General features: G+C 39.1%; 1 protein-coding gene across 2 annotated transcripts in view; it reads left to right on the forward strand.

Moving 5' to 3' along the window:
• Window positions 1–23,238, forward strand: part of UST (uronyl 2-sulfotransferase) — a gene marked incomplete at its 3' end in the record, with an annotated part of 164,199 nt that overhangs the window by 88,743 nt on the left and 52,218 nt on the right. For both annotated transcript variants that reach the window (XM_080588018.1, XM_080588017.1), the window contains exon 5: window positions 12,379–12,532. In XM_080588018.1, the coding sequence (XP_080444144.1) occupies window positions 12,379–12,532 (154 nt within the window). The remainder of the gene's footprint in view (window positions 1–12,378; window positions 12,533–23,238) is intronic.

A 23,238-nucleotide genomic window follows, 5' to 3' on the forward strand; every position in this document is an offset into this window, starting at 1 on the left:
AAGGTATTGTAGCACAACCTTTACTGGAGATCACAAAGTTTTTCCCAGGCAGCCATCCTGGATGTTAGTCCAGTGAACAAACTCACAAAGGTTTTGTACCTTTGAAACTAGGCTTTTGTTTGCAGGAAGGGATAGAGAACACTTTATTCTCCTTCCACCTGTGTTTATCGAGCAGACAGGTGGGAGGTAAAGGCATGTTATCTTCACCACTCTTTTAGTAAGCCTCAAGGTCGTTGCACATCTTTGTTTGAGTGCTTTCAGGATCTGAAGACATTCCTGTAAGCAGTTCAGAGCATAGCATTGGCTACTAGAGAAGCAAATAAAACATAAGCAGAGGCTCACAAAAAGGGAGTCTGCTTCACCTCCAGTTAGTTATTGGTGCCTCGCAGCTTCCCAAACAGTAGTAGGAAAAATAAACTTGCTTTTGTTTAACGTCCCTGATGTGAATAACAGCAATGACAGACCATTTGGATTTTCCTCCTTTGCATCCTGCACCTGCTTATAAACCTGTCAGCACTTAAAGCTCTCTGAATATTCAGAAAAGCATTGTGGCATTTATTTATGCTGTTTAGTTTGTTTCCAACTGGAGAGGGAAAAAAAAAAGAAAAAGAAAAAAGAAAAAAAGAAAGGCCTACATCACTTACATCTTCTTTCCAGAAAAAATCTCCTGTGGAAGTGAGCTAAGGCTTAGGTCACTGGTGAATTTGAGCACATGCATGTTTCAGAGGCACCGTTAGTTCTGCTGAATAAAGTTCTGAAAATTCGAAAATCCCATCCCATCCTGAATGCTTGCCAGGGACATTTTCCTCTCTTTTTGAACAACAATATAAGAGTGTCTGCTGGTTCAGCTGCAGTCATGAATCTTCATTTAACTTTCCTACATTCTTGTCTTTCTTTAGTTCAGTACTATTTTTTCTCAATCCAAAAGAGTGTAGAGAGGCAGACAAAAAGTTAAATCTTAACAGAACACATTAAAGCAAATCTTTATGTGAAGTTCTACTGACATAAATCTAATTAATTGCAGCTTCAAACAGAAGACAAAAAAAATAAGTTTCTTGCTGTTTTCTGATGTGAGGGAATTTCTGTGTAGCACTTGTCACAGACCAGTTAAGGAAAAACTTTAATCACAGAGTTTCCCAGCTTGTGTTTCCAGTCTGCCTTCTGTCTGTCCAGCTTTAGGAGACATCCCCGTGCCTCAGATGGGTGGCTGCCCCATCCGGTCCATTTCGGGACTATTTCTTTTGGGCAAAATGGTGCTGTTTATTGAATTCTCCTTTGCTTGTGATTCTTGAATGAGGCTTTTCTTTGAGGATCATTGTTCTGCTCAGGTAATTTTAACTGACTTCTCCATGTCTGGCTTTCTTCTGATAACCATACTTTGAAATGTTGTTATCTGCAGAGGTAAATGTTTGAATGCTTTTTGGTTTCATACTGGCTGTTGCTGTTTATAAAAAATAAAAAAAGGAAGGGAAAAAAAAAAGAAAAAAAATCTCATGTACCCAAGGAGGTTAAAAGTTGTCAGTAATAACCTGTGCTTAATCCCAAAATGCACATGGCAGAAGCACCCATCACCACTTACAAGGATCTCAAGAATTCCAAAGGTTTGCATCCGTGCATGGATGTCTGCCTGAAAAGGACAAGTGGCAGGATCAGGATGACAGCTGTCATTGAATTTTCTACATTAATATTGCTGTGAAAAGCTTCTGAAATGTTAATCAGAAGCAAATAAGAATGTATACGCTCAAAGTAGGTACAGACTTAGATGCTGCTGCTACATTTGCTGAGATGGCAGGTGTTATCAGTAGATGCAAGTAGCATAGTGTTAGACCGTAGAAGCTTTGAAAAACTGGAATAACTTGCAGAAACACAAAAAGCTATTTCATATTTCAAATTCACTGTGTGTTATCATAGATGCCCCTTGTCATCTGTTTATTTAGCCTGAGAAAAATTAAGTGGGAAGAAGCTTCAAGTCTGTGGAAAAGCCCCGCTTGAACTCTTAGTAATCTTCTGATGAACTAAGTAACTATAACAGTCTTCGGGCAACCGTTCAAGATCATTGGAGTGTGCTCCAAGTGTCACAGATTTCAGAGAAGCAGAAGAACATTTGCAGGAATGCATATAGGGGCAGCGAGGCCAAGGCTTTGGTTCAGGATGAGTCAGGGATCGGGAGAGTTGCACAACTCCCAGTCTGGATGTGGTAAGGCAGCTTTCTTCCCTCCAACACCTAATCACAGTAGGTGTTTTTATATCTTTGGAACATGCACTTACAGCCCCCGGTTCAAGCAGAGCTGGAAGCCTGCCTGCTCCCTCCTGTCTCAGGGTAAATGAACATTACACAGGAATGTGTTAAAGTCTAAAGGCGTGCCTCTGTCAGTGACTGGTAAGTGATTTTTGCTTGCATAAAGGCTGGCTGGTTAGGTCAGGGTAAAGTCATAGGTGGGAGAAGCATTAAAAAGACCACCCAAAGAGAGAAACAGGCTTTTTCAGGTTTCACCGAAGCAATGAATTCTTTACTTACTCTAGGAGGAGTCATAGGCCACTAGAGAGTGATCTCCTGTAAAATGTCTTATGATGTGGTAAATAGATGCAAAGAGATGAAGCGTGAACTCAATTTAATCTCACGTTTTAATTAGCCCTTAAATTTCAGTATATCTTATTTGTCTGAGAAGCCAGAATGAATTAACGCCCAGCAGTAGGATGCGAGGAATCGGCCTTTCTGCACTGTTGGGCTGCTGCCCCGTTCTTGTCTTCAGTTGCAGCTTAATACCTGCGGTGTGTTTGCATTTGGTGTCTGTGTGCCTGTGCTTGACAGGAGGGGACAATGCGTTCCTTTTAGCACAATTTTCTAAATTCTGAAGTAAGGCTCATACAGCTGTTCCAGCTGTTCCGCCTCCCTTTCCAGTTTCCCCCCACGCCTAATTCCTGAATAACTTCTGAACCCGTTGGCCAGTTTCAAATACAATTTGTAAGGCCGGTAGAAAACCCAGAGACAACCATGTTGCTGCAGGTGCCTCCGTTGAAAGGAAAGCCAAGCAAGACAGAGCTGCCAGGCTTCTGCTGGGCCACAGCCAGTGGCCACCACCCTCTGCCCTGCTTGAACGCCAGCCCCAGCTCTGCTGTGTCTTTCCTGCTCGGTGCACAAGGGATGTGGGGGACAGGTTTGGAGGAGGAGAGAAAAATCTGTTAGGTCTTCTGCTCCTGAGGGTACTTGTCTTGAGTCCCTGGCATCAACATAAGAAATATTTCTGGTTTTCTGTTATTCATTAGTAAAGTTAATGTGCAAAGCCCTTGTTTTTCTTGAAAAAAATCTTTTTTTTGGTAAACAGACTGTATCAGCATTACTGATTTTTATGTTACTTTTTAAAACAGACACAGAGACCAATACTAACTAATAAAAATCAGCCTGTTGTAGGGACAGACCCAGTCACATGCAGTAGTGCTGATGAGTTTGGACCCTTTGCTTCAACTCAGACCCGAGTTCTGAATTATGGGTACCAGTACATCACGTGCTATATGAAGCAGGTATAGGCAGAGAGAGATTCAGTACGGATAAGTGCAAAACTGTGCTTGATTTCTGAATGTTGTTCAGTTTTTGTTGTTGTTATTCTTTGCCAGTTGTGTTCCTTCTGATGCAGAAAATGACAGTTCAACACAGCACTTTTACATTACAGCGTTCCCTGTTCTTGGGCTCTGTAAAAACGTGTCCATAGCCAAGAAACAAAAAGCAGGTAACTCTTGGAAAAGTAACTTGCCTATACATCATGCGAATCAGCTGCATGTTTGAAAGCAGGAGCGCTCTGCATTGATTGGAAGCTTGGCTTTTGAAAGCCAAGGCTTTTGAAAGCCAGGCTTTTGAAAGCCTGTTAGATTTTGATTGTTCGTAAGGGTTGTATGATACAATGATACGATTTAAAAATGATTCCCATTTTAAAAAACAGGTCATCTTGCTTCGCCATGGCTTAACCTGCGCATGTGTCTCTGACCTGTCAATTTGGAAACATAATTGAACTTTTAAATGTTTTATAGACTGCTAAGATGTCTGTAAAACAGCGGTGATTCTGTGATGCTGCTCTCTTTGACTTAAAACAGAGCCATGGAATATTTGTCATAACCCTCCCATTTATTAACAGCTTGAGAATTCTTGTTTCTCCAAATTCTCCAGAGCAAGTAATACCACACAGAACGCAGATGTTTTGCAGAACATGCCAATTATGTGTTTTAACTGTCCTCAGCTAGCTTTTGAGAAAAGTGTTCAGGGCAAATGTGTGGAGCTGGCCTTAGAAGATGCTGAATGTCCGTGCCCCTTCAAATACAAGCCATAGTATACTCTGCATGAAATGCAGTAGATCAGTCAGCTTGCACTCATTTTGTACAGTTCAGTGGTAGGAGGGATTGGGCTTTTGAAATACCTCCTTGAAATGACATCTTGAAACAGTGATAGCAGCTTAAGTTTATGTACTAAAGTAGTTTCATGTTGTGGATTTTTTCTCCTTTAAAAAAAGAGAATGTCATTAAAAATATGCTAAGAAAAAAAAATTAGTAACCTTTGGGTAAGCCCTTAAAAGTAGGGAAATGTCAGCTAAACCTATGTGCCCGGCTTTAACACTATGTCTTTATGTGTGTTCATTATAATCTATATTTTTTGCTAACACATCATGAAACACTTTCTACCATCATGTGAGGTCCGCCTTGTAAAGTACACATCTCATGAATGGCCACATGGTGCTGTAATCCCTCCTACATCTTTTTTTCTTTTTTTATACTAAATTTTTTTAATGATGTGACAGTGTAATGATGTTTTTTAACTGTGACTTGATGGAAGGCTAAGCACAAATCTAACGTGGAGTTTGACCTTTGTATGATCTAAGAGTTTGGGGGTTTTGTGGTTGTTTTTTTGTTGTTGTTTGAAAACATTGCTCTGTAGTGAGTTTTTTCACAGTTTTTTAGATTATCTTATTTAAAATTTATTTCCATAGATTTCCTATGTTCTTCACATAGTAGACTTTTCAGCTTTCATTTAGCAGGTAATACAATATTCAATGAATAGAAATCATTACTTGAAATTTAGTTACTGTGGACTGAAGGCCAGTGGGATTAGGCAAAATGCTTAAATTATCCTTTTTTACTGTTGTTTTGGTTTCTGTGCTCATATTTGCACTGTAGATTATATTGCCAATTTTGGAGTACATTAACTTGAGAAAGATGTTCATTAATCAGAAAGAGCCCAAAAGCAAGTAAAGGAAAAGATCAGAGAGAAAAAAGTGACCTGTGACAAAAGATTGAAAGGGCAGAGAAAGAAACAAGAGAGAAGACTGGGAAAGAGGGGACTGTGATAAGATAAAGGAAATATACTGTTCTTTGAAAGTAATGATATCAGAAGTGGTGGTCTTAAATTGCATCAGCAGAGTTCTAGATTAGCAATCTGAGAGAATGCTTGAACAAAGACAACAGCAAAGTAACAAAATGCAATATACTCATGGATGTTGGAGTTGGTAGTGACAACTGCATAGCTGATTCTGCCTTGGGGCAAAAAGTTGGATTGTGGCAATCAAGTCATTTCTGTAGTCTTTCTTACCCCTGTGCAACGCATTATACAGGCTATTTAGTTTTGAACTACAGCATATCCTTTAGGACAAAAATTTAAGCCTTGATTCAAAATTACCGATGATGGAGAATCCGCTATCCTTGGTAAATTCTCCTAATATGTAATTGTTGTAAATATTGTAAATATGTGAATATTGTCCTGTAATTCTAAATTTTGAGTTGTTTTTCCTCATAATTGTTTCTGAGAAAGCCAATTGATTCCTTTTTATTGGATCTCAGAATCCATTTGCCTGCTACGTGAAGACTCCTTTTATCTAATTTTTTTCCTATGCTATCTTTCATGTGTAAGTTCTTATGCTGTGGTAAAATCACCTCCCAGCCTTCTCAGGTGTTTTTATTTTCCTTTTTGTTCTCTTTTCAAGGTGAAGGCTCTGCCCTTCTTGACATCTTTTTCATTGCAATGTATTTTTTCATCATCGTGACTCTGCTCTGAACTTTGTGCATTCTTTGCTTGAAAAGGACTTGGAGCTCGGTCAGTGGTCGTGTCGGTACAGTGTCAGGTCTTTGCTCCTCTCTGCTCTTTCATCGTGGAAGAAGGGAAACCAGGATCATTTTGGCCTAGAAAATCTCACGCTGCTGATAATTTGTGCAGGCATGCAGGTCCTTATCAGAATTGCTCCTTCCCTGTGAGTGTCCTCTGCTCTTGGTTCTAGGCGCTTTGTTTTTGTTTTTGTTTTTTCTGTCCAACAATGTGTGTGTGCTTACATCTTGCTTGCGCTGTGGCTTGCTCAAGTGTCTCTGTATCATCAAACCACTCCATTTATTGTTCTCACCTCTTGCTACTTCATTATCTGAAACTGTTATCAGTGGTTTTCTGCTTTTCTCCTGAACCACAGATAATGATATTAGACAGTAGAGATTCAAATACTCAAACATGATAATATCCACAGATCCTTATATTCGATGGCGATTGCCTAGAATTTCACTTTTGGGACATGGCTGCCATGTTTTCAGTTGTTTTTTTCAATCACGTTACATTGATTTTTATATTCTGTGCATTGTCACACAACATTTACTACTACCAAGTTATGGGGTGTGATGAGAGGTGACTTTTCACTACGCCTAGTTTACTGTATTTGAATTTCCATATGGCACTCAGCATTGTCTTCAGTTGCTCTGTGACAGCCATTTCCACAAAACAGCTGGAGTCCCCATTAACAACCCTGATAAAAGCATGCAGACAGGAAGCTGCATATGCAATACCGAGTAACTTCTGACCCTTGCCTACATCCTCTGCATGATAGCCTTCCTAAGAAGTCAGGTCACAAGATTTATGTGAATAACCATCTCAACCAAATCTGTGCTCCCGGTCAGTTTTGAAGATGCATCTTTTCTGCATACCACATTGGTTGATTTAATACTTCCTAAAGTGTTGTATCAGCTGTTCTACTATTAATGGGGATTTGTCGTAATAATTTGTAATTATTTTTTCCATTCCTCTATATAATGTGCAACATTTGCTTTTGATGGAACATCTCCAAATTGTAGCAAAATGTTAACTAGAGGTCTAGAGAGTTCCTGAGCCTGACCTTTTGAAAGCCTTGAATGCAAAGTATCTGGAATTAAGTGATTTTAAATCATGCAGAGTTTGACTTTAGCTGCTATTAGTGTTGTGTTTATAATTAGTGTTTTCACTCTTGCTTCCAGCTGTTCATAAACTAAACCACAAATAGTAGTTCCTTCTCAAGTATTCCCTTTACTTGAGCTGGGGATGCTACCTAGACATGGGCAGGAGTTGTATCAGTGTTGGTGCTGTTCATTATCAATTTATATTTCAAACTACTTTGATATCCTTAGTGTAAGGAAAGGCATAGATACAGATAATTTTCAGTATGTTTGCCATGCATGAATGTAAAAGGCTGGCAGAAATACAGCATAAAATATTTTGGGAGATCTACAGTGGTGTAATCTGCCAGTCTAAGGCAGTTTACTAAGCAATTCCTTTGGTATTTTTTTATGATGACATTACCCAGACAAGTCACTCAGAAGCTGAAATTTCTGCTGTTAATGTCACAGCTCCAGAAGGGGTAGTTTCTGAGAGCAGTGTTGCCAGTTTTCACCATTTTACTGTTAACCTTGAACCACTGGGCACTTCGGATCACACCTCCCATTCGAGGCCAGCCCAGCCAGGAATGCAGTCTTGAAATTAAAAGGATTATCTCAGCACACTTTTTCTTTTTTTCCTCCTAATTCCAAAGAAAAGCTTGAAAGCATGGCCACAGCACAGGGTAAAGGCACAAAAGCAAGAAGATAAACTCCTTGAGTTTGGAGTCTGGCAGTACAATGCAGCACCACACAGGCAATCCCTCAGCCTGCTCCTCTGGGATTTGTTGCAAAAAAGGTGGCAGCTCGTCCTTGAGGAGGGTCAGTGGAGCAACCCAGACTTGCCTGATGCCTCATGTACAGAATGGGGTTGCTTCGCCAGAAGTGTTTGTTAGTAAGAGAGATTACAGTGACCTTTCATTTCTAATTCTTCAAATAAGATACCTTTTTTGAAAGACAGAATTTGATATGACTGCATCTGTTTAAGTCCTGAAAAGCTGGAAGTTGTACATTGGGGTTTTTACATGATCTCTCCTTGAATCTGTGCTGCAGACCAGGTAATGGAGCTGTAAGAACAATTAGTCTGTAAAGCTTCCTGGGCAATTATGCTCTCAGCGTGGTTGTATGAAGCTGCAAAAGGAAATTGGGCTTCCTTTCTGAGAAGGACGCAATATACCTGTCCATGTTAATCTGACTGTCAGTTCTTCTTTGTTTCCATTATATTTAACTTACAGCAACTAACTCATTTGTTTAAGAGGACATTCTTCACATTAAAAGAGTAACAGGCAGCCGATGTTCTTACAGAGAAAAGGTTGGGAATCTTGATTTCCTCTAGGAACGTGCTCTGCCTGTAGGGATGAAGAAGCCTGCTTCTGCTTGTGCAAAGAGTTTTGTGCTGAGCAGAACTGCAGCAGCCTCCTGAAGTGAAGTGACAGGACTGCATTCATATTTAACCTTCCTTTAAAAAGGTGCTTAAATGAAGAATTACAGGAGCTGAGATATCCTCCATTTTACAGCAAAACAAATTGCTTTGGTTGAATTTCTTGAAATCTTTTACTGCTTTTTTCTTCGTGACTCAGATGGGGCTTGCTAACTGTTTTGGGCACAGGTTTTGCTCATGTAAATAATAAAATCAGAATTCATCAGAGAAGTTTTTTCTATGACAGAGTTACAACACCTGGTATATTTCTCAGCCTTTTTTTTTCTTTTTTTTTTTAAAAAAAAGGGATGGGGAAATGCTACAAATGAATCTAAGTATCATTGATTGAAGCCTGCAAATATGCTAGTTATTCTGACGAGGAATCTGAAAATACATCTGTCACAACAGAGTAATTAAAATTAATGCGATGTAATTGTATATGCTAAATAAATCAGAAGCTAAGTGCAGAAAGAGCATTGCGGAGGATCAGTGTGTACATTTTCAGCTCTCTGTTGGAGAGGTTGTGTCCTGTCCTACTCAACCCAATTATAGCAATGTGCTGCTGGGCATGAGAAGGATCCAGTGTATTTACCAGGCAGGATCCAAATGTGATTCCTCTTATAGAATATAAGCCTTCTGCTCAGGCCTGGAAGAGCATAATTGGGTTTCTTTCTGAATCCTTCACAACAGATACTTGGGGATACATAAGATGATAAGATGTATAATGAGAGCACTGTATGATGTTATTGTTTGCAAGAGCATTTTCAAGTGGGTGTTATTAATTTGAAAAGTTGCATTTGGGAGAGCTAAGTAATATTTAATATGATGACTGATAGATATCTAAAAATGGGCAGAATGTACTTGAACAAATGGAGCATTGATTTTCTTTTTTTTTATCTAAACAGCCTAAGGTTATTGATTTTTAACCATTAGGATTTTTTTATGCCCTGCAACTGCTGCTTAGCTTCCATCAGAGTCCCAGTACAGTCCGTACAAACAAATGGTTGGAATTTGAAGTATTATAAACCGTGCTTAAAAAATGCAGATTTGAATAAGAGCCAGAACAGATTTAAGTTTTCTAAAAATTCCCTGCTTGCTGCCTGACGGAGCAACTGCAGCTGGGTGTATACCAGGCCGGTTAAAGTGTGCAGGAAGTCAGAAATTTGAGCCGTGTGGTGTTTTGGAAGGCCACAGTCTCCATTTCCAAATGAGAAGTTCCTCTGCAGTTCTTTGTGAAAGAGTGACTTCCCATCCCAGCTGTCCTCTAGGGACAGACAAGCCTCTTCTCTCAGAGCTGTTGGTACTGAGTTTACAGTTCACGTGTTCAGGGACACGACCTTACCAAAAAAAAAGCAGGCTTTAATGCTTTGGGTGGTTAGTTATGCAATCTGACCACTCCTTTTACTTCAGAAAAGACGATGGTTATTTGTTGAATATTGTATCTAGACAAATAATAACTGCCTGGTTTTGCTTTTTTTCCTCTGCTGAGGAGCGTTTAGGCTTAGCATCTTCTACAAACCCCAGGCTGGATACCCCTGCTCTTTCGCTTCTCTGACTTGTAATCTTTCTCTCTCTGTCTTAAGACAACTTGCTGCTGCTGTCATCTGTTCTTGCTGTTTTCATTGCTTTCCCTTTTCTTTACTATTCTCCTCTCGCATCTGTCTTTAGATTACTGTCGATCTGCATCAAGCAGCAGGAAAATAATATGTTTGGTAATTTAGGTGCAACCTAATCTTGCCAGCAATTTCACTTGAAAAAGTAGTTTTCATGGCTACCAACCACGGCATTCACCTACCTTTTTCTATTTAAATGTATATTGTCAAAGGTTTACGTCTTTAATTTTCTACGGTAATTGCAGGAATGTCTGTTTTTTATGTAAGTTTTATTTCTGTATAAAGGCAAAGACAGCAGCAAAAACAATCTCAGAGAAGAATTCAGGATGCTTCCGTTACAGACATATGTCCAAATTGGGCTATGTGCTAATCAGGAAGCAAGGAGCATCTGCCTTCTTAATTGGATTGTTTCAAAGTTTTCTGCTGTCTGTGCTTCTACAAATTATGAGAGTGATCCTGCAACATTAAGGTCAATGAGATTACTGATACGCATACATAAATAATTATAAATTACTGGTATACATAAATAGATATGCATAAATAATAAGTTATAAATATACACAAACCTTTGCAGGCTGTGTTTACTGGTCTGGGGAATCATGCAGAATAAGAATAAAGTTGGAACTGTGGGATTTTTCTCATCTCTTACTATAAATCATATTTTTAAACAATTTTGCTGTGTCTTTAATATTTATGAGGAGCCCTGATCTTTTATTATATATATTCAATTATTTATCTGACTCAAAAAATGAAGAAAACCTGAGAGTTGTGGGGTTTTTTTTCATCTAAATGATGTCTTCTGTTTTCTCTCTTCTAATCTAATATTTCACATTTTAAAATAAAGAAATACAACCTGTGGCTTAGAAAATCATCTGAAGAGCATTTAAATACTTAAATATGGCTATGTCCTTCACCTCCCAAAAATAAAATATGAGCTAGTGCTTAGCTAAAGATTGTTCTCCTAAAGGGTGGAAACACTGTGGAGAAACATAATGCATGCTCTTAGATCAGGAAAATTTTAAGTAGGATTTATCCTAGGAATAACTCTATCCAAATAAGTTTTACTTTGCTCTGTCTCACATCATTTGCAGTCCATAAGTCTGTTGCAGAGCATCAATGTTCATCCTTCTGTTTTGACCAAGGAAGAATATAAGCACCTTTCCTCTTTCCTTCCCCTGGGTTGGCAATTAGCCCTATTCTGCTAGTGATACATGTTGTTGTAAAATAAGCAGCCAATATTTTAACACTCTGAAAATACATTAAAATCACGTGCCTTATCTTCTCAAGCTCTCTTTTTCCTTCCCTTTCTCCTTTTGTATCCCATATATTAAACTGAACATGTTTGTCTTAACTACCAGGAGGAGGCAGGTACTCTAAACTGCAGGTATCTTTGCTGTCTTTTGCTTTTGAACAGACCCTGGTCACAGGTGATTTTACCCCTTCCTTTTCCTTGGACTTGTGTGTACTTGAAATTAATACTTCATTATTTTTTTTTGAAGCAGGATTTTTCATATTGACTTTTTTTTTCTCTTCCATGAAATGCAGTACGAGTGCAAGGTGCTATATAACCACTAAATAACCTCAAATCCAGCAGGTGGGGCAGGTTTGGGGATGAGAGGAGGAATATCTGCGCAAGTTACAGCAAATAAATAGATGGAAATACCATGCATATCTGTCAGTTCATCCAAAGGAAGCCTTTTGAAATACGCTTGAATGTTGCAAAATCCTTAGCATGTTCCCACTCCTACTGTACAGATGAAGGTGATGCAAAGCTGCCCTATGGCAGTTAGTGTCAGGCACTGCCTGCTCTGACATGACTTTCCAGACGGGAAGCAAGTGTTTAGAAAAAGAAATGTTCATCCTTGGATTCAGCTGCAAAAGGTTCTTCATCTGAAAATTGTGAGGAGAAAACTGAGAAGGGTAATCCATTGACACAGTGGAAAAAATTGGTCTTAAGCTAAAATGTTCGTAGTCCACATACAGCTTAATGTGATATCATATTTACCTTTAGCCCTAAAGAAATCTCATGTGCTTTTACAGAGTTTTGTAACTAGTCATAAGCATCTCAACTTTACTTCTAGCCTTGTAAATGCTGTGAACTCTGTAGAGAATAGTTTGAAAGCATTCAGGGGAAAGACATACATTTGCCTATCTGAAACCTTCTGGTAAGATTGATTCACCCATTTTTCTTCCCACCAGGTTTGGAGGAGACCAGCCAGTGTACATCAATATTATTAGAGATCCTGTCAATCGATTTTTATCCAATTATTTTTTTCGACGTTTTGGAGACTGGAGAGGAGAACAGAATCACATGATTCGTACCCCAAGCATGAGGCAGGAGGAGAGATATCTGGTATGTGTAAACAAAGGCTCCAATTACTGATTTCCGTGCGTAGATACATAATGCTGATGTTCAAACTGGGTGCTTGAAAAGTGGGAGACCAAGGCATCTTCAGTGTTGCGTTTTTCATCTGACTTCATCTTTCTTGGTCGTTAGTTTGGCCATCTTTAATGTGAAGACTGTTGCTGATGAATTCAGTTACCCTGTTTGATCCTGTATAAGCTGGCAGCAAGTCCCAAATGCCATTGAATTTCAGTCCTCCCAGTGACCTGGATCTGGACCGTACAGTAGTTAGATGTAATAATTCTGCCAATAGTTATCATTGGGAATATTTGGATAAATTTCTAGGCTGAAGCTGCGGCTGTAACTATGAAGCCTCACTAGAGGAAAATTGGGAAAAGGAGCAATTCAGTGCACCCAAGTCTGATATTTTTGCTGGTGGTTTGTGCACAGTTTCTTCACACCAGGGCTCTGATCTCATTTCTAGGTTTGACTTTGTATTCTCTTTTGGATTAAGAAGATGGTAATAATGCTTGACAAGCTGCTGTTCATAACATCAGTTTTTGTTTTGCACAACTGCTGAACTATCATAATGCTCATAAACCTTTGTCACAGATGAGGATCCCATGTCAGCAGGTGTACAAATGCTGAGTGAGGAACATGGAAGTAGGGGTGCTGGTTCACTTGTTTGGTGCCTGATAACTGATCTCTTTGCATGCTCACCACCACCTACCTAAGAAGGCAAAAATGTGGAATTAAATATTAACTTCTCTGTAATGGAGATCCAGTTTGGTTGGACTCAGCCTTCAGCCACACATGATCCTGCAGAGAGGATTCAGTGACACAACTGTGACAAGACAGCGTGATGTTCTCCTATGAGATGTTACAAGCCAGATGTACTGAAACGTACAGACCTAATTCCTGTTGTGTTTGTATGGGTTTAAAAGCTAAGAGAAAAAAAAAATTCAGCTTTTATTTTCATTTGTGTCGGGGTGTTCTTTAGGAAGTTATATTTAATTATTTATATGCATGTACAGATATGTACACATACACAAATCGTTAAAAAAGCTACAAACAAAAGGAAATATTAAGTGGCCATCTGTTGAGGACATTAGTCATTTTGTTGAAAAGGCTGTTTGTCATTCTGAGACTCTGATCATAACCTTCATAACCTTCATCAAAAATATTTTTCTTTTTTGCTTCGATCTCCAATTCATTGTTAGAAGCCTGGAAATGTTTTTTGGCATCTGACCTCCACCTCTCCTTGGCAAAGTTTGATTGTCAGTCACGCTGCTCAAAGAGGGTGGTTGGTCCTGTCAGAGTAACATGTAGGCCACCTGCCAGTGAAATTAATTTTAATGAAAGCCACTCATTCTGAATGTTAAGCATTTTTAAGACTTCTGCTATTCAACCAAGTAATGTATTATGTGACTGCATTTTAATCTTTTCCTCGGTGCTGCAAAAGAATCTGCTGGCATGCGTTTTAAAACTCAGGTAATGGATTTTGTGGTATAGTAGCTTCAGAAGCCTGCTAAATCAATTGCCTGGTCTAGCTGTGAAGAAACTAAGCAGTTGGTTTTACCTCTGTGCGTGTGAGCCAGTGCAGCACTTTAGCGCACAAGCGATGGCTGTCCTGATTGCTGTCCTTGTACCTCTCACAGGTTTTCCCTAATATTTGCCTTTTTATTTTACTGAAAATTCACCATAAAGTGTTGCTTTTTTGCAACTATCTGAATGATAAGCTTGAAGTTAAGAGATCTCAATTTCAAATGCTTAACGATAACACTAACATATTAAATAATTTCTGTATTTATGACAGAATTAAACCTAAATCATTTGGGATGAGATGTGCCTGACTGTGAGCAGATACTTGGAAAGCACAGGGAGGATACAAGAAGCTTTTACTTTTCTTCTTTCATTGTGCCTCAGATCAAAAGCTAGGAAAATACAAAACTGCTGGTTGTTACAGAAGGTTGTGCTCTTTGCTGAAGATCCTGAAAAGCCTTGTGCTGGTAGCAGTTAGTTACAAAATGGACTGGAGAATCTGTAAATGTCTAAGGCCAAGTAACTCCTCTGTTTTACCAGAGCCAGGTTTACATGAGGAAAGGTGTTCAGCCTTTGAAACTGGGATATTCAAGGGCTAATTGCTGTTTTCTCTTAGCACTGATGTTCCTGGCTTTGCTTCTCTTGGAAAGTGTTTTGGCCACCCTGGCATCATGGCCAATGACTATGAGCACTGCCCTTCTCTCTTGAAAAGCTGAGAGCATGCATTTTGTCTCAGAAACTTCAATGTGAAAGTGTAGGAGCTCAACACCTCTAAAAAGTGGGCTCTTAAATAAGGGAATGAAAACATTTTAAAATCAGGTTTTGTAAAGTTCTGTACCCAGTGAACTCCTGCTGTGCCACCAGGTTGTGATATCGTTAATGGAGGCATTCCCTTCCCTTAGATCTGACCCATAAGGAAAAAAAAAAAAAACGGGGGGTAGGGGGCTAGGTAAAAAAACTTGAAGTCTTTTTGTTTCTTGGGTGCTCTTTTTTTTAACTGTGAAAATCCTAACTGCTGACATTGCAAAGACGAGAAAAAAAAAAGACAAATTTCTACTGTTCACTGATCATTTGAAATCTTCTCTGAATAGAGCTTCAGGCTTTGACTCCCCTCCAGAGAAAACAACTATTCATTCAGGAGTCAGATAAATTGTTTTAAATGTTTCGGCAAATGTCTGTGTTTACCAAAATTTAATTCAAAGCCAAGATAGAAAACAAGTCCTTTATTCACAAGCCAGATACGGTGGAGGCAGCTGCTGCAATGTGAGACTTCCCATCCAGATTAGCCAGCTCCTTGCCCTGACCTGGCACTTTCTCAGCTGGAGTGAGTTACTGTCAGTCACCTAAACAGATCACTTCCAAGCTATCCCAAAACAAACAGCGACAACGCTTTAGCGTGGAATACTGCAGAGAGGGTGCTGGTCTGAAATCGTAGCAAGCACTTCAGGTAAACTCTCAAGCGTGTTCATGGGAGAGTTGCCCTATCCTATGTTCCTGTAAGATGGGATGAATTCATGATAATGAATTCAAATTCATTGTAGTGGATGTGCTTCAGATTGAACTAGAATAAATACACTTCAATAAGGCAAGTAATCCCTTGTCAGTACAGCTGTGATCACTGCTTGTACCCAGCAAGAGAAGACTAGGCACCAGATGATATAGCTTAGGGCCTGAAAGTGCAGAAGGTAAGAAGCTCTCCTGACAGTGTGACTGCCGTAAATGTTTGAAAGCTTTGTATTAAAATTGTCCTTTCCAAAAAGCCTATTGATGATTGTCTGGCACTTATTACAACTGCAGTGTGAAACATCGAAAGCAAAAGACACGTATGGCTTTCTCATCTTCCTTTAATGCATTCTAAAACTTTGATGTAGGACTGCCAAGCCTGAATAAAGGTGTGAAGCAGTGTGAGCTGTGCCCTGTTGATTGAGTTGCAGAAAATCTGGCTCTGTGTGCTTCTGATCTCTTCTAATTCCGGGGTTGTTAGTAGCATGGCTTCTAACTCAAGACCTAAATATCTTTCAGCTGATTTGCCAGGAGAGATTTTGTGTAAAGAGAGAGAGAGAGAGCGAGCTTAGTAAATTAAGAACCTGTCACCTACATATAGGATGTTTCAGATTTTCATTATAATTAGTGGTTAAGTTTGCAGCGTATCTCTACCAGGCTCAGCATAGTCTTTCAACATCTCAGGAAAATAAATAGGAATTTCTCATCTAAAAAAATAATATTTGAACATATTCAGCTTTAAGTATGTTAAAGATTACAAACGCAAATAATTCTGTAAATTTGCATCTGTCTTTCCGTCTTTTTGTCTTTTCAGTTAAATTTGTAAAAAGTGCATTAGGATCACTGCAAAGGAACAAAGTAAAATTCAAAGGATTTTAAGAAACTTTTAAGTCAGATTTATTATAATAACATAGACATCTCCTCTGAAAAAAATTGTCTTTTGTTACTAAATTTTTAAAGCGGCCTGTTGGTTTTTAGGTTATTTCATAAATTTTAAACAAAATTCTAAAAAATGCTGAACAGTTAAACTCCATATAACATTTTTTGTATTCCTGAATTTAAGGAATTTGCTTTTATAACTACAGTGTTGTTCATTAATATGAAAAATTCACTAAATAAGCTCAGGAATTTTGTCACTTATATCCCCAAATTTCTATCAAGAGTGGAAAATGCTTTTTTACCAAATTGTATTGGTTTTCTGATGGCAGCTAGCTGTCTTAATCCCCACATTTGTCTGAATAAGAAAAAATATTTAATTGTGGCTAACCATATCTTGAATTTTCAGTATTAGTAAGACATTGAACTTTCTCCTTCATAACTTTAGCTAGGTTTCTTGAAGCTCTTCACTTTGCCAGAGACATGGCCACCAGGAGAGATCATGGTGCTGAACCTGTGGCTCTCCCTCCCTGCTGCCATTCTCCTGCGTGTTTCTAAAAAGGAGTGGGAGAGTTGCCTGCCTGCAGCTTGGGCACATTTCTATATGGGATTTTTCTGCTGAGGATCTCACAAATGGCCAGATGTTGATTGAACCACAGACTTTTTGGAGGGTCTGGTGAACTTAGTATCATTTGGATTTAAAAACTGAGGCATGCAGAGGTTAAAATGATTTTTTTTAGGTCTATGCAATGCGTACCAGGTATTAGGGATTTCTTATTCTTTTTTTTTCTTTTTTTTTAAAGTACCATTTTCAGTTACTGGGTTCATATCTTTAGTTGAGAGACCAATATTTTACACACCCTCAGGGTTTTCCCTTCTTCCCAAACATACAGTAGTCATTTTGCTCCCCGTGCCATATATCGGTGCTGAGATGACTTGAAGTGGTCATTCGCGGCCCTGCAGCGTGTCCTGAGCTGCAGGGCAGCCTTGCAGCTGTACCCCTGGCCAGAGGATCACACAGTAGCATCAATCACTGCGGCTGCCGGGAGGGCACCGCTGAAGCGCAGCCACCTGTCAGCTGACCCAATTAGAACAGTTTGCTGCTTCTTCCTTCTAATGAGTGCTTTTAATAGTCTCCAGCTGTTCTCTTTTGCTGTATTAACTCTTCACAGTGTTTTTTTTTTTTCTCGTGTTTGTGTAACTCTTTGCCTGCTGTGTATGTTCCAAAGAACCGAGCAAACCATCCTGCCCTCAGATTCTCCCCATTTTGTATTAATAATATATTGGACCTTGAGGTTAAGGATAATTCAGACTCAGTTGGAGGAGAGACTGATTAAACAACTTATAAAGCAACATTAAAGGAAATGTTTTCATGGCTGACATTTACTTTTCAGTGACTTTAATTTACAGAGCAATATTTTTTAATGTTCCCCTGTGGATTTGCATTCCTAATGTTGCAACATTATGCAATTACATGAGAGTGAGAAAATGGGTCTTAGTAATCTGTTTTCATTTACTGATCTGAGTCAGTTGCATAGGGTAAATAAGCAACATATCATGGTTTAACATTGCAGCACTAAAATCTTTTATGCAGTTCATAATAGATATATTAATAGCAAATATACAAAGATATGGATTTTATTAATATTGCTCTTTTATTTTCATTATATCATTCTGTATTGCATTCCTTTTCATGGAGGCAGGATACAGGATAACCACAATATTTGCTTCAGAATTTCAAAACATGAGGTATTTTTTTGTGCAATGTTCTACTGGTCAATTATATGTGACTGAAAAATTCTGGCTGTTGGAAACGTTAAGAAACTACATGAGAAATCTGAGGCCTTAACATAACAGAGTCTTAGCACCAGCAATAAACTGTAAATGGTATTAAAGCATTTGTGTATATAATACTTTATGTTCTTATATTTAAGGATATAGCTGTATTAATCCCAGTTGAGAAATATGAATCTTCATTTTTATGGTGATTTTGCCAAGTTCGCTAATAGCATTTTTATGAGTATAAAGAATACAAGATAGGACTTGATGGTCTCTTTTTTTGGGTTGGTTGGTTGGTTCTAAATGCATTATGGTAGCATGGGGAACTAGTTTTCTGCAGCTTCGCTGTAGGAAGCTAGTGTTTGTAGGGTAGAAAATCCCAAATGCCAAACAGAGCGTCTAATACATTGATGCTGACCTTTTTAGGCCAAATAAACTGGATAAGGGAAGAGGTTATGTCCATGTTATATTTTCAGAACGTTTTGGAGATTTAAAAGAAGAACAAAAAAGAGCATTCTTGTGTAGCCCAGGGATAAAAGCCAGCCTCGCCTTCGGCGCAGGCGGGAGGGCAGTTGGAGGGGTGTGTAGGCCTCATTTCACAGAGGAAACGAGGTGGTCTCAGCGGACACTTACCAGTCAGTAGGGCCTGGGGTGTGGGGTGGATGGCTCTGCAATAGCATCAGCTCAGTTCTGAAAAAAAAAAAAAAAAAAAGCCACTGAGGACAAAACAGAGAGCGTCATTGTGTTTAAATCTGTAGTGTAGCTGCATTTAACCTCCTTGAACATTTGTGACCTCCTGTTTCCAAAATGGGTTTGGAAGAACTGGAAAATATCCAGAGCTGGGTAGGAGTAATGATGAAAGTATGGAATAATTTCCATGCAAGGAATGACTAAGTAGATTAGCACGCTTCAAATGAGGAAGAAATAAAGAGGGGAGAAGATATAACAAGACAAGTTTGCAGGAGGCATGGGAAAGTTGCATAAAGAATGAATATCCGGGCAAGATCTCTTCCTCAGGAAATCACTGACTGGTACACAGCCCGAGCCTGAGGTGTAGAAGAAGGGTCTTGTTCTTTCAGTCCTGGCAAGGTGCATGCTAAGGGGCTCTGTTCAGGGTCCTGGCACAGGTGGGGCAGCCTGCAGATCTGAGACAGGATGGCCATCATATGCTGGAGCTGGTTTGTAATGGGAAGACACTGGGGGGACCCTGGGAGGCAGTGGAGGCACCGTGTTTGGGACCTGGGAGAAGGAGAAGATTGGTTTGGAGCTCTTGGTGTAAGGCCAACAAGGTGTCTGCAGTGGTGCAAGCAGAATCGAGTATACGGGTGGCATTTTATTAGTTGGTTTGCATATATATATTTCATGTGTTAGCTAAGAGTTGACTTAACTCTTAGCTTTATTAAGCATTATTATGTCAGCCTATCTTTCCAATAACCTTAAGCTCTCATTCCCTACCCCAGGAAAAAGTGCTGAGAGTGTGCAATTCACTTCCTCCTGTGCATACAGTAGATGTTCCTCATACCCTATACCGAGTTTCTAAAATTAGTGACTGATCCAAGTCAGTTAAAATCAAACTTTTATCAAGCATACCTGCAGATGAGTTCAACTGTTTGGTGATTGCACTTAGTTTTCCTTATAGACATTTCTAGTTAAACGTGTTGTGTCTTGACTTTAAAGCAATTGCATGTTTTTGGGTTTATGCCACAGTGGTTAAGGTTCTGTTGTCTTAGAGCTCTGCTGGTTGAACTAAGTTTTATAATTTCCAAACTGGCCTGAAGCTCTGAATTGTTAACAATGCATTGATTATTCTCAAACTTATCTGAAAAAGATAAGAGACAAATATATTTACATTGTGAAATATACTCACAACTTTGCATTGTGCCCTGTGCCAAAACAGAAGATGTGAAAATAATTAATGTAGTGCTTTTAAACGTGCTTTTTTAAAATACGTTCTTTCCAAAATGTAGAAATCTATTGTTTTTGATGTGCAGTTTTTTCAGTAAGGATGAGTTTTAGGTGTTTCGATAATTTTTGTAACTCCTGATGGATTGTTCACGTTTTCAGTTCGCCTCATGTATTTCATGTATTCTTGATTGCTGTCAATATGAAAACAACAGGAGGGCACAATTAAGGAGACAACAATTAAGTGGTTCCCAATAAATGGTTACTTACAACAATTAGCTGGCAAGTAACGGTTGCATTTGAATGGAAACAAAGCTTAAGAGAATCTCCTTGTGTGATGTGCATGTCCTCTTAAATGCACAGTCCAACGTTTTGTGCTAAGCTAGAGTTCTGTGCTGTAGTAGTCATCCAGTAAAACCAAGTATTGCTTGATACTTTCTTAGAATGGCAGGTTTTTTATCAAGAAGAAACGAATAACTCCAACTTCCTTTTCTGTTAGCATAAATTTTGAAATTAATGTCTTTAAAGTTACATTCTATACATTAGCTAAATAACATAGATTTTGCATTAAACAACAAATGATATTTTTTTAATACCATATAATCATATACGTATATTCAACAGTAGAAGCTTGATTTTTTTTAATGCTTGGTATTGTATTAATGCTTAATTAAAAAAGGTTTGAAGTCTTGTCTAATGTAGCCTTCACTAGAAAACCCTACTAAATACCTTCCTAGGTATTCCTTCCTTACTAGGAGTAGATCTGTTTGTTTTTCCTGGTTGCTTTATGCTCTAACTGCATTAAAACAAAAATGTTTTATTGACAGGGAGATGGGGAGGGAAACTGCAGGACCTTTTAGTCCTCTTTATAGATGGCCGAGAGGGAGGCACCACTCCTCTTACAGTCAATATATTGAACATGTTCAGCTTATGGTGTGAGAATGTAATTTCAAGCAGTCGGGTATACACTTCATTATGTAGGTATCAAAAAAAAAATGCAGGAACTGACAACCTGTCAGAAAAAAAATGAATTTATTAGCCTGTTTTATTTCTTGTCTGTCACTCTCCTTCCTCTTTCCTTTTTGTGGTTAATACATAAGTTTTCTGGCTGTCAGCACTGCCAGCAAAGTGAAATAAACTGAAATCCTGATCTCTGAAACATCTTTGCTAAAGCTTCCAGAAAGTGGAATCGCAGTGAGAGTTCAGTATCCTGGGGTTAGCAGAATAACCTGCCTATGGCACGCTGATAGCATGGTAAAATATAGCAGTCTTTTCCTAAAAACATTTAAGACTATACTGTGCTCTAGATTTCTGGCACATTCACAGCTGAGATATTTAAGGTATTGTGCAGTGTTAAACTGTTAGTGTGCACAGTTATACTGATGCCATGAATGTATTCTAAGTTATCTATTTCTCTCCTTATCGTTAGTTTAAACTGTGTATCATCAGCAAAGCGTTTTCCAGGCACATATTTTTTGGTGGTGGTGTGGACTCTTCTACTGAATGCAGAAAAACTGGATAAATTCTGTATTTCTAAGGCTGAAGTGGTTTATGGTTTATGCTGAAACCATGTGCAAGCCGACCAAGATGCAGCACGTTACAGAAAAAAAAAGGGACCTTCAGTGCCCAGGCATACTCAAGACTTAGCTTATCCTATTTCTTGTAGATTTCTTCCCTTCTGAAATCTTGTACCTACCCTTAGTGCCAGCTAGCATGGACCCAGGCGCCTTCATGAGCACACCATGCCCCATACTGGTCATCACCAGGCTCACGTCGCTGGAGCCAGGGTGCACGCAGGGTGCCCAAATGTCCCTGGGGGCAAAGCTGAGGTGCACGTCCACGCTGGGACAGAGGGAGGCACTTCCAGAGGTTTCCTTCAGATGCTAAAGCTAGTATGTGGTTTTCTGCCCAGGCTAAATAAAACTGCTGGTGCCTGTGACTAGTAGCTCTTCTGTTGTGGCAACTTCTATCCCAATGCCATCTATTTGGACAATGTTAGACCGTGGATTTTTGGCTTTTCTATAAAGCCAAAAGCAGCGTGCTTACAATGCTAAAAGAATAGGGTGTCTTATTTACAAATAAAATTGACTGTAATCATTGGCTGACTAAACACACAAGCATAGGAAAGAACCCTCTGAATGACACAGTGAAAATGAAGCACAAAATGCAAATTTTGTTTTTGTTTGTCTCCTCACAGAATGAACAGATCAGAACTGGGGAGTAGTCTTCCCAACAACCAGATGTTGTCTGTCTAGTCTTGCTTTGTTTGCTTCAATATGCTCCTTAGAGGTAGAAATATGCATTTGTGTTTCTACAAAACAACTTCTAACTAGATACCAAACACCACAGATTTTTGTTGGCAACTGGATTTGGATGTTCTCTCCAGTGCTTGGTGCCACCTGGCAAGTGGCTGGTTTGCTTTCTCACAGGAGTGTCTTCAGGTGTCAGATATTCCAGATATTCAGATTTTCCATCTTGACATAAAGGGTATTAGAGTGGATGTTTTTCCTTCTTTTTTTTTTTTTGTAAGACTTAAAGTTTTATTATGAGGTTATCAGCATGCTAATAGCTTCAGTTAAATGAACTTAAATGAACTTTTTAACATGGGGGCCCTGGGCTGGTATTTAGTGTCCTCCCTTCTCATATTTTCCCAGAGGGATATGAAAGGATCAGGAACAATGAGTCAGAAGATCGGCCTCTTTGCCAGCCCGATAAGCAATTACAATCAAAAGAGCATTTGGCAAGTGCTTATTGCAGTTGGTTTGGGAAGAATAGTGGTTTCTGTGCCCTGAGATGAGGACTGATTCGAACCACGTGCTCTGAGGTGTCTTGGCATCTTAATGAAATGAAAGCCCAATGGAAATAAACCCAGGCATCTGAGTGGTCACTGGGGGTACTTTAGAAAACTCTGCACAGCCTGTTTCCTTCGGCCTTTTTGTGATGGATTTTACTTGAATTAAAAAGTAAAAAACAAAACAAAAAACTAAAGCAACTTTTAATAGCATGGCAAGGTGGTGTTGCCAGGAGAAAACTAGAGGGAACAGACTGGGACAAGCTGCAAACCTGTGTTTGTTGACATTGAGTGGGGTTTGGGGCACTTGGCCATTGTTTCC

The sequence above is a fragment of the Anser brachyrhynchus genome, assembly GCF_964034855.1.
Source record: "Anser brachyrhynchus genome assembly, chromosome: 3".
In the NCBI taxonomy this organism is placed as follows: Eukaryota; Metazoa; Chordata; class Aves; order Anseriformes; family Anatidae; genus Anser; species Anser brachyrhynchus.